The sequence below is a fragment of the Neocloeon triangulifer genome, unplaced genomic scaffold, assembly GCF_031216515.1.
Source record: "Neocloeon triangulifer isolate White Clay Creek 2 clone unplaced genomic scaffold, ASM3121651v1 ptg000013l, whole genome shotgun sequence".
Classification (NCBI taxonomy): domain Eukaryota; kingdom Metazoa; phylum Arthropoda; class Insecta; order Ephemeroptera; family Baetidae; genus Neocloeon; species Neocloeon triangulifer.
Genome location: NW_026775555.1, coordinates 4,841,661 through 4,857,510, shown reverse-complemented (window position 1 = coordinate 4,857,510; position 15,850 = coordinate 4,841,661). Strand labels below are relative to the sequence as shown.

Sequence of the window (15,850 nt, the reverse complement as noted above, 5' to 3'; positions counted from 1 at the left end):
GTTCTAAATTCCCTCTATTAACAATCGACAGCATCAACAAGATAATTAGATAAATCTCTCAAAGCTTGCACCTGACACGGCTTGACTATCCGACAACCAATTAACCAACACATGATGTATTGCTGCTCACAAGGTCTGCCTGCTTGACAAGAAATTATACGGATTCTGGGAAAAGCTGCCATCCTTTTTCAAAAGATCTATTCTCCGCGCAGCGTAAACCTTTTTCCCACCTATGCAGCCAAAGAGACATTCCCACAGGGTGCAATAAAATCAAATTCCCTGACCTGCCGAGTTTCTTGTTGAGAGCAAAAGAAATTGGCCAGCCACTCATAAATTCTCGTTCGACAGCAGCAGAGGGTTGCTTTGGACGATTTTGTCTCTCTCATCAAAGGCCCGGCCCGCAATTCAAACAAAGAAAGAGTTCTGGAATGAAAAGAACCATGACCTAAACAAGAAATGATTATTTTCATGCTGCACTTTCTCATGAAAATCCATAAACCTTTAGATAATCTTGACATAAATTATCGCGAATGGAGCAATAAATTTCCCTGCGTGCTCGCGCGGTTTAACGTGAATTTAATTAGCGCAGTAGGAAGGTGTGATTTATTTACATAGTTTGCATTTTTCCCTCCGTGTGTTTTATGCAGATTAATTTTAATTGCATTCCTCGCGGTCGCTTTCGCAGATCTGATAAGACGCTGCAAGATATTGTGTACAAACTCGTTCCCGGCCTCTACCACAACGAGATGCGGAGGAGGCGCGACTTCTACGCCAAACACCCTGACGAAGGTGAGTCCTGTTGTTCTCAGCAAATGTACAATTTATTACTCCGTGTAACGCAACTGTTAACCTGTTATTTTTTTATCTCATGGTGTCAATCAGATAATGCAACGCTATAAAATGAACTTATTGCAATATAGATATATATTATTGATTGAAAATAATTTACTCCCATTAATTATTGTTCATTTGAACTGCACTTAAAATAAATAACTGTGCGACTATAAATATTTTAATACAAATAAGATTTACGAAGAAGTTCAATTAAGTTTTGATTGATGAAATCTGCACTTTTGATGAGACGATATATACCATTGAATTGAAGAAAATCCACGATAATTTGTTTTTACAAATTTAAGAAAGCCAACGTCTCTTTAAAAAAATTTATATACTTATAGAGAATTGTCAAGTGATCGGGCTTTTCGTTGTTGCAGAAATTGTTTTTTATTTAGAAAAAAATGGCTCAACCAGTTTTAGTCACGGTCTCCGAGTTGCGACCCTATTTCATTAGCAAGATAAATAAAAAAAATCAGCAAAATTGAAAAATACAACATTTTAACATAAAAATTTAAATCTTAAAACTTATAAATTCACCAAATAACCTAATTTCATAAGCAAACGCGCCGCTCAGACCGTGATCGAAACCGGCAGAGCCATTTGTTTTTGAATAAAAAACCATTTCTGTAACTTGGAAAGCTCATTTTCTGCACTTAAAAGCTTAAATTTTATTTCTTATTAAATATTGACAGAACTAATTTATTAAATTTAATTCGTGAATAGAATTTTAACCTCTATTTAAAGAAAATGATAATGTCTCAATTTTCTGATTTGTATATAATTAATTATGCAAAATCTATTGAATAACATTTTTGTCAAGGATGGCGCGTGACACTCGGTAAACACGATATCCGCATTAAGTCACCCTTGAAAGCTGTGTCTGCTAATGAGCGAGGTTGTTATAGGCCAGAAAAACTTTCTCAAGGGAGGGCCTTGCTAGCCGAAACGCATTAACCAGTAAATTTTTATAAATAAATGTTGCCGTCGGCGGCGCGCGGCGGCGTTTTTGACGCCCTGGTGTGATATGGGCTCGGATATTTTTAACTGAGCGGCGGCGAGAACGCAAATGAACGCAGAGGAGCTTTTCAGCTCCGCAACTTCCCAACTGCAGAGAAATTTGATTACCGTCTCCGGCGCGAAGGGGAGCATTATTTTAAAGAGAAGCTGCTGCCGTTCCTTTTTTTTCGCTCGCGGCCGAATTTCGCGTCGTTTCTCGGAAGAAGAAGAAAAAAAACTGCTACTTTTCTCGGCGCTTCCTTTTCGGAGCCCCACACGCGTCCACAGTAGACCGTCGGCTTTTAGGGTAATGAAGGGCATTAGTCGCGGTTTCGCCCTGTGCAGAGGGGGTGGCTGTTGAATTCCTAGGGGTGTCGTTGACTCGCAAGGCAATATGCCGGAGGTGCGGATTCGGAGATGTAAATCCCGTTCGGTGCAGGCAGTAAAGCTGCGCGTCTTTCGGCGCAAACAACTTTGTTCATTACTGTTATTGTTGTTTGCGGTGCGAGCGAGAAATTTCATGATGTGAACGCTTTCTTGGGAGAGAGAAATCGCTCGGGCAGAAGATAATATATTGCCACTCTTGCGCGGCTCCTGAAACAAAACTTTTCAAATTTATTAACAAAAGTTGTGATCAAGAAATAAAGCTTTCTGCGATCAACGAGGAAAAAAAATTGATTTCGTGAAAAAAGCGATTAATGAAATTAATAATAAACCATAAAAAATATGAAAATTAATTAAGGATTTGAATTGTTCATTTTGTTCGGTTTTAGATCTCTATATAAGCAAAAGCAAGCTTGAAAATATTAAATATTTTGATATCAATTTTAATAGTTGAGATTAAAAGTATTGAAATTCTTTCCATTTCAAGTTTCAAGATTATAATAAGTGAAGGCTTAAATAAATAAATTCTCTTTCTTCTTAATATTTCATAAATAATTGCTGTTTTGTCTGAAAAGATAATTTTTTTTAAACAAAAATTTTTTCTTAAATTGAACGTAAACAATTTTTTGTAGCAATTTGACAAATAAAAACAAGAATATATAAAAAAAGATAATAATACATCATGTTATAAAAAAACTATGATGTTCTCTCCTTGCTCATCGTCGTATATGATTTCACTGCCGACTGCGTTTGTGGGTTATGCGGGTTGCCGACGAGTGTTTCTCTCATTATATTCGCGAGATGACGAGACGCGAGAGTGGCAAATTTATTCCATTTAGATTGCCACACGAGATTCTCTCTCTCTTTTCGCAGTCGGTGCGACGTGGGTCGTCTCATCGGGCGGAGGAACGCACACTTCCTCCTCTCTCTTTGCTCTCTCGCACAAGAGAGAGAGAGAAGCAACTTGTTAATTTAGAACTCTTCCCGCGCTGAGAGCTGCAAATATTCCCTCTGAGAGTTGCGAAGAAAAGAGAAAATGTGCGGTAGGGTGAAAATTCATCACTGAAAAATAAGTTGACGCCAAAAAGGGGAAGCAGAGACGCGGTGAAAAGATTCCTTTTAGGACGAATTAGGCACGCTTGGTTTGCGTCGAGAGTTCCAAATCTTTTGATAGTTGAAATTTGTGACTGCAAAATAAAAAAAAGCCGGATTGTGCAAAACAGGAAATTGTATCAATTTTATAAATGATGCTTGGAAAATACAATGTTTTGATTTTGAGGTGAAAATATCAACATAATAGTGCGAAAAAAAATGAGGTTCGAATTAATTCTGAAAAGACATTTTACAAACGAATGCAATTTGGTGACATGACAACATTATTTGTTGATCTCGCATTTTTATCCAAATTAAAGACAAATTTAAATTAAAAACTTCTTTAATTTTTGAAAATAAGGTTCATTTGAATCTGAAAATAACACGTAAATTAAAGAGCAGGTTTACTTTTCATTATTATTCATTCATTAAGTACTTTGATTATATTCTTAATTAGGAAAATCATATATGCAAATGAAATGCATACTTTTTTTACACGTATTTTCCTAAACTATTTTTCATTTATTTTAATCAAATTATCAATTTCATTATTGTTGTTTATTGGTTGTAACAATTGGTTGAATGAACACATAATTAAAATTAATATATTAAATTATATTTCATTAAAAAAAAAGATTTTTTCCATTATTTCCTGCGCATCCTCTTCTCTTTTTTTTTATGGAGCGATTGAAAGACAATTCAAATCTAATTTTGAACAAAAGATTTACAGCCGCGTCATGTTTCTTCCGTATCCAATGTCGATTTTCTTTAATCTTTTGAGTATGCCTTTTGTCTCCTCTGGCGCGATGTTGCTTTTCGATTAACAAGATGATTTATGGCGTGTTTTGAGTCTCTTGTAATAAACGTGCGTGCTTAATAGGCGCAGCGGAATCTGAGGATTTTATTTCTCCAGCCCTTTCAGCTCAACGGAGAGAAATTATTTATTTGGCTCATTATTAATGCACCATGGCGCGAAGAAACTCTCTTATGGTCTTTCTCTCTCTCCGCGGAGATCGAGAGAGAAAAGAGTTTAAAGACATACTTAGAGGCAATAAAAAAGGTTTTAATGCTGAAAAACTCATTGTCTGTGCCAACTCAAGCATGCGTTCGTACACTGCTCTCGCTGCAGAGCTTTTTTATTACAAAATGACATCGCAATAAAAATTCCCGCCGCCCCACATTGCGCCGCGAACCGAGGAAAAAAGCTCAATGTCGAAATGTGAATGGCCAATTAGATCAAATACAAAAGGGATACGGATACGATAATTTAAGTTTAATGAGAAAATTGATTCGCATTATATTCATTTTACTTCTGATTTTGGAGCTTGAGGCAAATTAACTTTTTACTGTATTGGGCCTTGTTGAATAAAATTAAGTCATTTTTTTTCATCAAATAAATTGTTTATAAAAATTTTAATGTCAACTTTGTGATGTTATTTGAAAAATAAGCAACAATAATAACTAAAAAAAATTTAAATAAAATAGAAAAGAATTAAATTTAATCAAAACTTTTTATTTGTGGTCAAAGTAACGTAAAGTTAAAGAATTATTATTAAATTTCTTATTTTTTTTTTTTTTTTTTTTTATTATTTTGAGATTTAAGAATTATTTACGTTTTGACTGCTTTTTAATCTGGTTTTGCATAATACAATCAATTTGTGCTTTCAGTGTGGCGGACAACTCATGAGGAGCGTGGAACTGCAATGGATCGTCTCGTTTTCTCGCCCCAAGACCAATTCTCGTTGTCGCTCGAGTACTTCAAGCCCCAGTGAGTACACAAACCTCTCTCGCTCTCTCTCTCTCTACACAATTTTCTTCTTGTCCCTCTCTTTGCAGTGCACATGAAATAATTTATCATTTGTACCGCGGCGCTGATGCTGCCGCTGCCAGCTCGTTTTCCTCGCTCCACGAGAGCTTATTCAATTTAATTCAGCAGCGTCGTTTTATTTTTCTTTCCCAACTGCTCCATTCTGCCGCTACGGCTGCCTTTATTAATCCTCATTATGCATTATACGGTGTATGTGAGTGTGTGCCCGTGACGGCTGAATCGAGCAAATTCCACGAGCAGAGGACAAAATACTGCCTTGCAAGAACCGTTTTTACTGACGCGGCATATTAAAAATCGTTTTAAAAATTAAAATAGTAAAAAGATAAACTTAAAAATCTCCTTATAAGATTAATTTGATTCCAAGAATAACATTTAAACAAATTTTTTACATTATTTGAGACGGAAAAGATTTTATAATTAACCAGAAAATGAATAAATTAATATTTAAAATATAAAAATAAATTTTAGCCTTTTTATTTTAATATTTTAAATGAGTTTTTATTTTTTCTGGGATTTTCTCTGATTCTTTATCAGCAACTTTGTAAAATTGTAGTAGCCGCAGTTTCAACGTTTGCTCGTTTGTCGTCCGCTTTGCTGCTGCATGCGATGTTATTTTTCTTTGAATTTCCACTCTCTCGGTAAATAAGTCTTTGTCAGAGGTTATCGCGCGGCCGCCGTCGCCGCCGCGTCGTTTTCTGGTGCTCATTGTGCCTCGTCGTTAATATGTTAACTTCTTTACACACAAATATAAATGTATATATATTCCATGCGTGTGGTGCTCATTTGCCGGCGAGCGTTGTTTGCGCGCTTCGGGCAGCCCCGGGCTTATCTTGTCGGAGGCGAAAATATTCGTGTTCGTTCTCTCTGATAAGAAAAGTTTAAGAGACGCACATACACAGCAGCAAAACTTTATTAGGACGGCCTGCAACTCAAAAATAATGAGGAAAAAAGAGAGAAATTGCGTAAATGGAAATACCATCAAGATAAGCCGCTTGAGATGCGGTTTCCCCAAATTGCAGGGAATTTTTTACTATTGCTTGTTTGTTTGTCTAAATTGTTACATCACATTAAGTTTTTGAAAATAATTTATTTGAAAACTAAGGAATTGTTGGAAAAAACGGTACCATCATCAGAGAGAATTTTGCTAAAACGTCCGAGTGCTTCCGGGATAAAAAAGACCCTATCCGCCGCTTCAGTTGACTTAGTTTTTTATTCTTATCACTCAATTTTTTTCCTTTCGTTACTTTAATTCATGGATTGAATTAATAAAGCGATCAACTGCACTTAATCAAATTAAGTAAAAATGTTTGCTAGTGAATTGAAAACTGTGAAATTGATAGAAATTACAATGAAAATCACAATCAAAATTTTAAAAATTAGTTTCGTTCTTTTTTTTTAAATTCTGCATAAAATTATTTAATATTATTAAAACATTCAGTAAAATCTTTATACATTTTTCTCTAAATTAAAATGTTCATTGTTTTTTATATATAATTTCATTTCAAAGAAACCTTATTCAAGTGTCGCTTTTGATAGGATCAGACAAATTTTTATCTGCGCACTCGAGCATCTGAACGTTCATACCGAGCGATAACGCGTGAAAATCGCAGCGTGAAATTCGTGCCGACCACGAACAACAAACAGGTACAAAAATCACGACGACGGAGATTTATACATACAAAGTATATAAAACGCCATTCGTCGCATTATGTCGCTGCGAAGAATGATGTGATATAAAATTCCCCTGCGCGTATCACCAAAAAGTGAATGAAAAAAGGGGAATACAAATTTTTTGATAGTAGTTCGTCCCACGTGCTGCCGTTCCAAACGAAAGAAGCCCCGCTTTTGTATGATTTTATTTGTATGGTCTGTTTCTTGCATTGTGTGCTTCGACCAAGGTGAGAGCAGAAAAGCCCAGGAAGATATAAAATGCACACGCCGGCAGCAGCGCGCACGCATTTATATAATCAAGCATACAGGCGAAAAAATGCAACTCATGCTGGGGGATGAAGCGTAGAAAAAAATGATGGTTTGCTCGGGACGATCCTGTCCGCCCCTTCTCTCAATCGTTTTATCTCTTATCAGGCGTTTTTTACAACCAAAGTCTAATCTTAATTTTATAATAAACTTTTATTTCTATTTTATTGTTTCAAATATTTTATTATTATTTTATATATTAATTTTAAAATTTAATTATAAAATTTTTTCTAATATTTTTTGTTAATATTTATAATAAGTTTAAAGTTATATACTTATAGAATTGGATTAAATGCTTATTAATTTTTTATAATTATTTATTTGACTTTAATTTGTATATGAGAAGCAATGAGAAGCTAGCCTTATCAATAACAGATATGAATTTACACAATTCATAGTTTTTGTTAAGGGTGTGTGTTAAATAAATTCACATAAAATTTCACGTTAATGGAAAACTTCATTTGTTTAATTAAAATGTGTTGAAAATTATTGGAACATGCTGGACTAACTCAAATTAAAGAGCATAGAATAGAAAAATAAAAAGTGATACAAATAAATTTAATTTATTTATTAATTTTTAGTATGTTAAAACAAAATTTGCAACTAAATAAAAACCCTTAAAAGGGTAATAAAATTATTTGAAAATGACGGTTAAATTAAAACAAGGTGAACATTGTTTGCAAGGGTCGAAAGCAAAAATAAACTTTTCTTTATCACAGGATCACAGGTCGTTAAGCAGCTCTCGAGAAAATCGACGGGCCCATGAGGGACTTTTCTCGTCAACGAGCAGACGTGGAAATCTTTTACGCCGAAATAAAATAATACGTGGCGCTCTTACCCAGAATAAATACATAATGTGGCAGGCAAAAGAGAACGCTGCAGTGCAGCGCGAAGAATCGGCATCTTTATAAATATTTAATGCCCGCCGCTTTTATATTGTTGGCAGCTGCACGCCGGCTCTAGATATATTTTCTCTTTTCCGCGCCTGCTGCATTTTTTATGTCGCGTTGAAGGATGGCTTTCTTATATATTTATATTTAAACAGGGGGTGAAACTTTTTGGTCTCGGGGTGAGAAATGATGCGCGCCGCTTCTCATTTTCTGACATCCTGAATGTTATTCAAATTTTGTTTTCGAATACACACCCAACGATTTACCAACCGACTTCCTGCAGTTCATCAAAATCAATTTTTTTTTTCAGAGACAAAATCAAAATGCGTAGAAAATTTTCGTTTGCTTTTGAGAAATCAGCACCGCATAAAAATTAATTGGCAAGATTCAATGAATGGCCCATTCGCATAATCTCGCAATCTCATTCAACCTGCTGCTCTTATGATCAATAAAACTGGCTGGGCAAGAGTCAGTCTCGCGGCGATCGAAGGCCGCGGCTCCGAAATTAGCATCGGCCGCGAGCCTTGCATCACCGACACCCAAATTTGGCACCTTTTTGTTTGCGCGCGTAATTTATGACATACATTCACGGCCCAATGCTACACGGAGAGACTCTGTGTCCGATCATACTTCAATTTTATACGATCTGATCGCCTAAAAACGACACAGTGAAAAAAATCGTACAGCGTTTACGATCTGGTGATCGGACAGAGCGTGCAAGCTGGATTGTATAGCGCGTTCGGCGTGCTCGCATAAGCTATACGAGCGAAAGCCTACTATTTTGTCCGATCTCTGATCGGACAAAACAGCATAGCACTCAATCGGCTGCTCCTTACGATCTTTGATCGGACATACTAGATGATCTTTGCTTGTATAAGCTTTACAATTCAGATCTTCTGTTATAATTTTTATTTTTCATTTCATATTTATTTTTATTTTAGGAATTCAAGTGATTAACAAAATACAAGTTCAAATAGAGTTTCATATTTTTTATTTAGGAGTACAAAGTACAGAATATAAAATTTATTTGTTATACATCGTCAAAAATCAAATTAACAAATAATGGCACAAATGTTTGACAAGTTTATTCAGCTTGTCGTCATGCTCAAGAATTTTATCTAATGTATTATTAGTCTCTTTAACAATAAATTTAAAAAAAATGCTACTCTGGCTAATTTTTTATGCTATTCAATTCTGGCATAATTACTTTAAATTTAACAATATCATATCAAGCTAAGTTTGCGGAATTAAAATTTCAAAGAAAGAAAATGGACTCATCACTCTTAAAAGGTTGATCCTCAGTTTTAGTATCCCGGTGGGGTGAAATTTTGATGTTGTCCATCCCGGCCGGATGCAGTTTGGTTCTTGTGGTTTGCGAATCAGTGAAAATTTCTGCAACATTTGAAATTGACAAATTAAATTGCTATAATGATCATTTTAGGCATTGCTGTACCAAAGCATTAATGAAATAATTTCCTAATAGAAATGCAAACAAGAAGACACCTCACCTTTTTTTAAAGTTAGTTTCTTTGAGCATTCTTGTTCCAATTTTGAGCCGCTGCGTAGCACTGCATTCAGGGAGGACTCATAGCTTGGCAGCAGCTGAATTAACTCGAGAGATTTTTTCTGAAAACACAGATGGAAATCGAATTTCAAATACAAGGCCTTTTAATTCAATGTGTTTTAATTTACCTTCAGTGCGTGGAATTTGAATTCGATCTCAGGGGCAGTTTTCTTTCTAAATTGTTTGAAATTTTACAAACTTAGGAGCAATACATTCGCACAGGTCCAGGTCTTCTCTCCAACTGACGCCAAGCCAAAGTTTTGGAGGGAAGCTTCGGAAAAACGACCGTTGGCTATTTTTGAAAAGGAATTTCTTGAAAGTTGCTGATAAACAAGCGCGGTTCTCTTGGGCGCGTTCCGATCAGACCATAAATTTTGTCTGATCGCTGATCGGACACTCCGTTCATTCACGCTGATCGTCTCATGTAGAAGAACTGGGTCGCATATTTTGTCCGATCGGTGATTGTAAGGACTATTCTTTACGATCTAGATCGGACATTTTATACAATCACTTTTAGGTGATCAAAAATCTCACTTTACTTCCGATCAGATCGGATACATTATACGATTGATCGGAAGGATTTGCTCCATACGATCACGCTCGGACATCCAGTCTCTCCGTGTATATTCAAGCGATTGTCACGCGTCTTTCTTGCAACATAATTGCGAGCGTCGAGTACAAAGAAATAAATTCCATTTCCACCGTCGGATTATCTATTATTCACCAGCAGCTTAACCTCTTTTGTCTCTACAACTTCATAAGCTCCCCTTGGATAATTCTCCGCCCTAAAAACCTTGTTCTGAATTATTATATTAACTTGCTCTGCAAGTCACCTGCGATGTATAATAATTATACTAATTACATTGAACCTCGACATTTAAAACAACTTGTCGCGCAGTCACTAATTACTCTTGAAGTGAAATAAATAATTTCTATAAAACCACACATCTTTTTGAAATTTATCATCACGTTTCTCTTATTCAGCCAAGGGAGTTTCTCTCTATATATGCGAAGCGCGTGCATTCTGTGCCCGGCTGCTAGTTTTTGCTCCGCCGCTGCAGGGGGAGATTGTAATCAATACGGAATCAAAGCAAACCACCACTCGTTATGGGTTATGGACAAATAATAAATGCGGCAGAGGCGGCGGCGGCTCGTCGATAAATCCATCCTCGCAGGCTTTTTCATTATATTTACTCATCCATAGGTTGGTGAAATGCTCAATGGAAAATGATATATTAATTACCCGTCACTGAATACAAATTAAAAATCAATTAACAGCAATATTCGTCAGTGATATCTCACAAAAACAACAATAACACAAAATGAAAGGGAAACATTTATTGATCCATACAAATGTGAAAATAAATAATATTTAATTAAATATTTTAAACAAAATTATGTTTAAAAACGATAAATAAAATAATTTCATATAAAATGTTTTCAACAATTAAATGTAAACAATATGATGTAGCAATTTTAACAAATAAACAACAATAATAAATATGAGCAATAAAAAAAATCATCTATTAACTTATTTGAATGCTCACAAGCCTCTCATTATTTCAACACAATAGATTTATAAAAAGTGCCATTTTAGACTGAATGAATTTTTTTATTTTTATTTTTCATAATTAATCATGTGCTCGGCGCGTTCACTCGGGCGTTTTGCAACTTTCAATTAGCCCAGTTTGCTTGCTTAAGGCCACAAACTCTATTATTCAAATTGCTTTTTGTGTCTGACACGGGCGTGATTTTTTGTTTCAGCAGCGGCGACTGTCGCAACGACGACTGGGAAACGGGCTCGACCCGCAGCAGCACCAGTAGCCACGAGAGCAGTAGCGAGGTGAGCGCCGTAATTTATTATTTTTGCAACAGCCGCGCTCCGTGCGCCGCGGTGCTGCCGTGCAAGGAGTGTAATACACACCTCGCGCCGGTTAGAAAAGAAAAATAATTTTCGACCTCCACAAGTGGCACGGTCGTAACTTTTATATGAAAAAAAAATAAAACGTTTTATACCATCAGAGAGCTAAATGCATTTGTGTGTTCTTTTCGTGTCCGCAGGGAGCCATAGGCCGGCGATATCTCCAGTGTCCAGCCCTATTCACAGTCGGCCTTCTGAAAAAGTTCCTCAGATCGAAATTCGAGCTTATGCCCAACCACAAGGTATATAAATACAATAAGAGCAGCGTATTTTTTATGCCTGTATGAAACTTGCGCGCGTGACCAGCAAGTTTAAATCGCGCAAAAGCGATGAATAAATCCTGCGTGGATTGCTTGGAATTGATAAAAAGTACTTTCCTCTATAAAAATATAATTTATTCCCTCTAATGCTCGGAGGAGGAATTCATACCGGAGCGTTATTATTGTGACAGCGACTCAATAAAATTATTATTCCACATCGGTCTCTTCACTCGCACTCACCGTCGCCTTATTGTTATTTGCCCGCAGGTGGACGTGATTCATCGCAAAGTATGCCTTCCAGATGATTATACAATCATGGACGTGGCTTACATTTACTCGTGGAGACAGGTACGCAACCACTTACTTCAATTATAATTAACTTACGCGTGCCTCTGAATTTTTCTTTTTATTTAATCTCTTTTTCCCTTTCTTTTGTTTGCACAAACAGGCGTCGCCAATAAGATTTTTCTACCGCTTCTACGACGACTCCAGACCCGCGGTGGTGCAGCCCGTTCAGCAGCAGCCGACCACGGTGAGCAAGGGAAAGGCCGGCGAGATGGTATCGGCGACCAAGAAGAGACTCTCCGTCGACGCCGCGGCCAAATCTGATCAAGAAACAAAGACTGCCGACGCTGAAAAAATTAAGGTAGAGGAAAAAGTAGCGCCGCCGGTTGCGCCCAAAGTCGCGGTGGTGATCACGCAGAACGAAAACGAGCACCCCGTAATTTCGATTCCTTCACCACCCCCTTCGTCCGAGTCCACGCCCGAACTGGACTTGCTGGACATTATTGATAAGAATATCAAAGAAGAGACTGCCGCCCTTGCTAACAATAACAACAACGAGCCCTCCGTGGTCACCGAGAGACCAAAAACCCCACCCAAAGTGGAGGTTCCCACTTTGCCCAAAACTCCCCCTCCCCCGTTGAGCGTTTCCATCACGCCGACAACGACCTCTCCTCTGACCAAGTCTCCGATTTCCCCTGTAGTTACTTCCCCGTCAAAGTCCAAAATCCGCTCACCGGGAAGTGGATCGAGCATTTTATCCATCGCCTCTGAACTCGCGCGAAAGCAGCAGCAGCAGATGGAGAAGGAGAAGAGCAAATCCTCCTCCCCAGTGCCAGCAGTGGTGCCAACCTCAAAAAGCGCTCCCGCCCCTCCTGCCCCCAATCCTGTTGTACCTTCGGCCAGGTTAGGCTCAGGAAAGTCGTCCTTGGAGATCAAACTTGTTCCTTCGAACGCCGCCAACAAATCCAACCAACCGCCAAAGGCTGAACTGAGCAAGCCACAGACCTCCATCACCCTCAAGTCCAACGTGGACAAGCAGCCAAAGGTCGCCGCGGAAACAGTGATTTCCAAACAGTCAGCCATTGCCAAGGGTGGTGCACCTGGCATCGCGCCTAAATCTCCGCAGAAGAGGCCGCACCAGCCTTACAAGTTCCACAACTACGAACACAGCCTTCTGAAGGTAGCCAAAGAGGACCCGGCCAAGAAAGCCAAGATCGAGGAGAAACCACCCGCCCCTCTTTCGCCCCACAAGCCAAGTGCCAAGATGTACCACTCCGCCACGATTTCCCCCTTCGCCCCTATCCACCGACCCCACACTCAACCCCTCAGCATCAACCCTCCCTCTCTGAAGCCTCAGAGACCGGCGTCCCTCTCCTCAACCTCTTCACCCTCCCCTTCTCCTCCTTCAAACGAGTCAAGACACTTCCCTTCTCCACCTCAGCACTCCAAAAAGTCACCGACCCTTGAGCCACCCCTTTCGCCGGTCAACAGCCTTTACAATGGACTCCTGGCCGCCGCCGCGGTGGCCAGACACCCCAACCAGGCGGCCGCGGCCGCTCTTTTCATGCGCCAGCAACTGGAGTACCAGAGACTGTACCAGCAGAGCGCCGAGTGGTCCTTCAACCCCCATTTCATGCACCACTCGGCGGCGGCCAACACGATGAAGCGCCTGAGCGAAGGGTACATGAGGTCCCTTTACCCCTTCGGTATGGGCAGTGTCCCCACCACTAGTGCCCCTCCCGCCCCCTACTCGTCTTCAATCAGTTCGAGCGGACACTCCAAGTGATTATTGCCCGAGGTAGAATTTACCTCATCGTGTCTATCTTTAGTTTGCTTCAGTATGTTAACAATTAGTCGAAGGAGCAAACAGCTTTTCTAAGTACTTTTGTAGTAATTTAAAGTTATTCTTAACTGTGATGAGACTTCAATATATACAAAAACATGTCTTGGATAAATGTTTACAACACTGTAAAATATCGTGTACAGCTTCAGATGAAATCATTTTGGTGAAAAAATAAAGTCTTGTTGATTGCCTATTTTTGGAATGCAGGAAAATTGAAAAATGTTTATAGTATATCTCCAGCTTATTCCTCCTAATTGTATGTTGTTCAAATATGAATCATTGACGTCATCATTTTTCCAATAAAATTCACTTAATCACTGTACAAAGCATTCTTAGCAGTAGAATAAAATATTCTATTAAATCAAAATGTGAATTATCTTTTCTTTGATTGATTGACCTATCTAAATCTAATGGAAATAATAAATTTTGTACATTTATTAGAAAATAATCGTTACAAGTGGGAAAGGTGTTGATGCGTCCGAGTACGAGTTGATTAGAGTAATTAACGCCCGCGCTTAGATTAAGAGGGCGCAAAGAGGAAGGAAAGGAGAGCCCGACGCAAAGAAGGAAGAAGGCCTGACGTCAGCGGCCGTGACGTGGGAGGCATTTGCTAGTTTCGCCGCTGCTCGCCCGTGTGTTTCGTCGGGTGAAAGAACCGGTCTGCGGGAAAGCCGGCAACGCTGTCGGCCGCCCTGATAACTACACGGCCTCGGCAGAGGAGAAAAACATAATATACACACAATATAAGAAGGATGAGGGGAAACAATTTTATATAGCAGCAGCCGCGGCGCGGCGGCAGCGACGAGAGCGCTTTTTTATCTGCCCGACTCCCCTGCTCTGGCTTTGGACTGCTCCGACAGCCGAGCATGACACTTCTTCTTCTTCTCGGTGTACGTTTCGTGACTTGCAGCCTAGACGAGCAAATAGACCCGTAATCACTCGAAAACAGCTTTTTTTTCACACACAAAAAGTCAAAAATTGGTCTGAAAAATGTCAAGATTGAAAAAATCAAACTCTGGCCGCTGAAATGAGCAGTGGCGATTAGTTGCCGATAAAATGATATAAATCACCATTTAAATCGTGTGCGGCGAGCGAGCCGTCAGCACCGTACTGCGCCGCTCAACATATTCCTTGAAATTATGTCAAGGGTTTGGGAATGACAAGTCGCTGGCCTTCGCTCTTTGATGCTTATTTTTCCCTTGAGGGCCGCCTCGGCGCGCGCCAACCGACTGCTTTTGCATTGGCTTCTGGTCTGCGCGCTCATAACGCTGTCCGCCAAATGAATTGCAAATCGTCAATCAACTCCAGCCTTATTGACTAGACCTCACCGCTTAACGACTCATTAAAGATGATTCGCTGTCAAACGGCGTGAAATTCCATTCCACACAGCAATATCGCCAGTTATTTTATATGCAAATAAATAAAATTGCTCAATAAGTTCTGACTATGGGAGAGAATCTTAATCAGAAAACTTTCAAATCATTTTAATTGTTAATTTTGATTGATGCGCAAAGCCAAGAAGTGATGTTTTTGTATAAAAAATGTCTCCATAAATGATTAATTTATTACTTATTTGGAACATACTTAATGAAAAAATGGATAAGTTCGTAAAATTCTGACTCTCTGCGCTTTATAGAAAAGAAACACAATCAATATGCTTTTAATTTCTCTTTTCCAACACCCTTTTGAAAGAAACAGAGACGTTTTAAGAAAAGGCACAGAAAGAGCATTTTGTGCAAAATGTTGCTTTTTATTTGATATCGTTAGCAAGAATGAAATTCAGTTCCATTGTTGTTTTAGTTAAATACACTGTTATAAGATTCAATTGCGGCACATTTACACGCCGGTCAATTATTTTAAACTTTTTTCCGTTATAAAACAATTTTAATGTGCATTGAATTGCGCGGTGTATCAGGTTTTAAAATCAACATATTATAATAAATAATGCACTTTTAAACTGTTATTAGAGTGAA

The 15,850-nt window shown here is 38.5% G+C and overlaps 1 protein-coding gene across 1 annotated transcript in view; it reads left to right on the top strand.

Annotated features, from left to right (window-relative positions):
- Window positions 1-14,238, top strand: part of LOC132198555 (polycomb group protein Psc-like) — a 104,109-nt gene extending 89,871 nt beyond the window's left edge. The window contains exons 5-10 of the mRNA XM_059622630.1: window positions 686-789; window positions 4,978-5,077; window positions 11,333-11,411; window positions 11,630-11,731; window positions 12,017-12,097; window positions 12,198-14,238. Of these exons, the coding sequence (XP_059478613.1) occupies window positions 686-789; window positions 4,978-5,077; window positions 11,333-11,411; window positions 11,630-11,731; window positions 12,017-12,097; window positions 12,198-13,820 (2,089 nt within the window). The 3' untranslated portion in view covers window positions 13,821-14,238. The remainder of the gene's footprint in view (window positions 1-685; window positions 790-4,977; window positions 5,078-11,332; window positions 11,412-11,629; window positions 11,732-12,016; window positions 12,098-12,197) is intronic.
- Window positions 14,239-15,850: the final 1,612 nt, after the last annotated feature.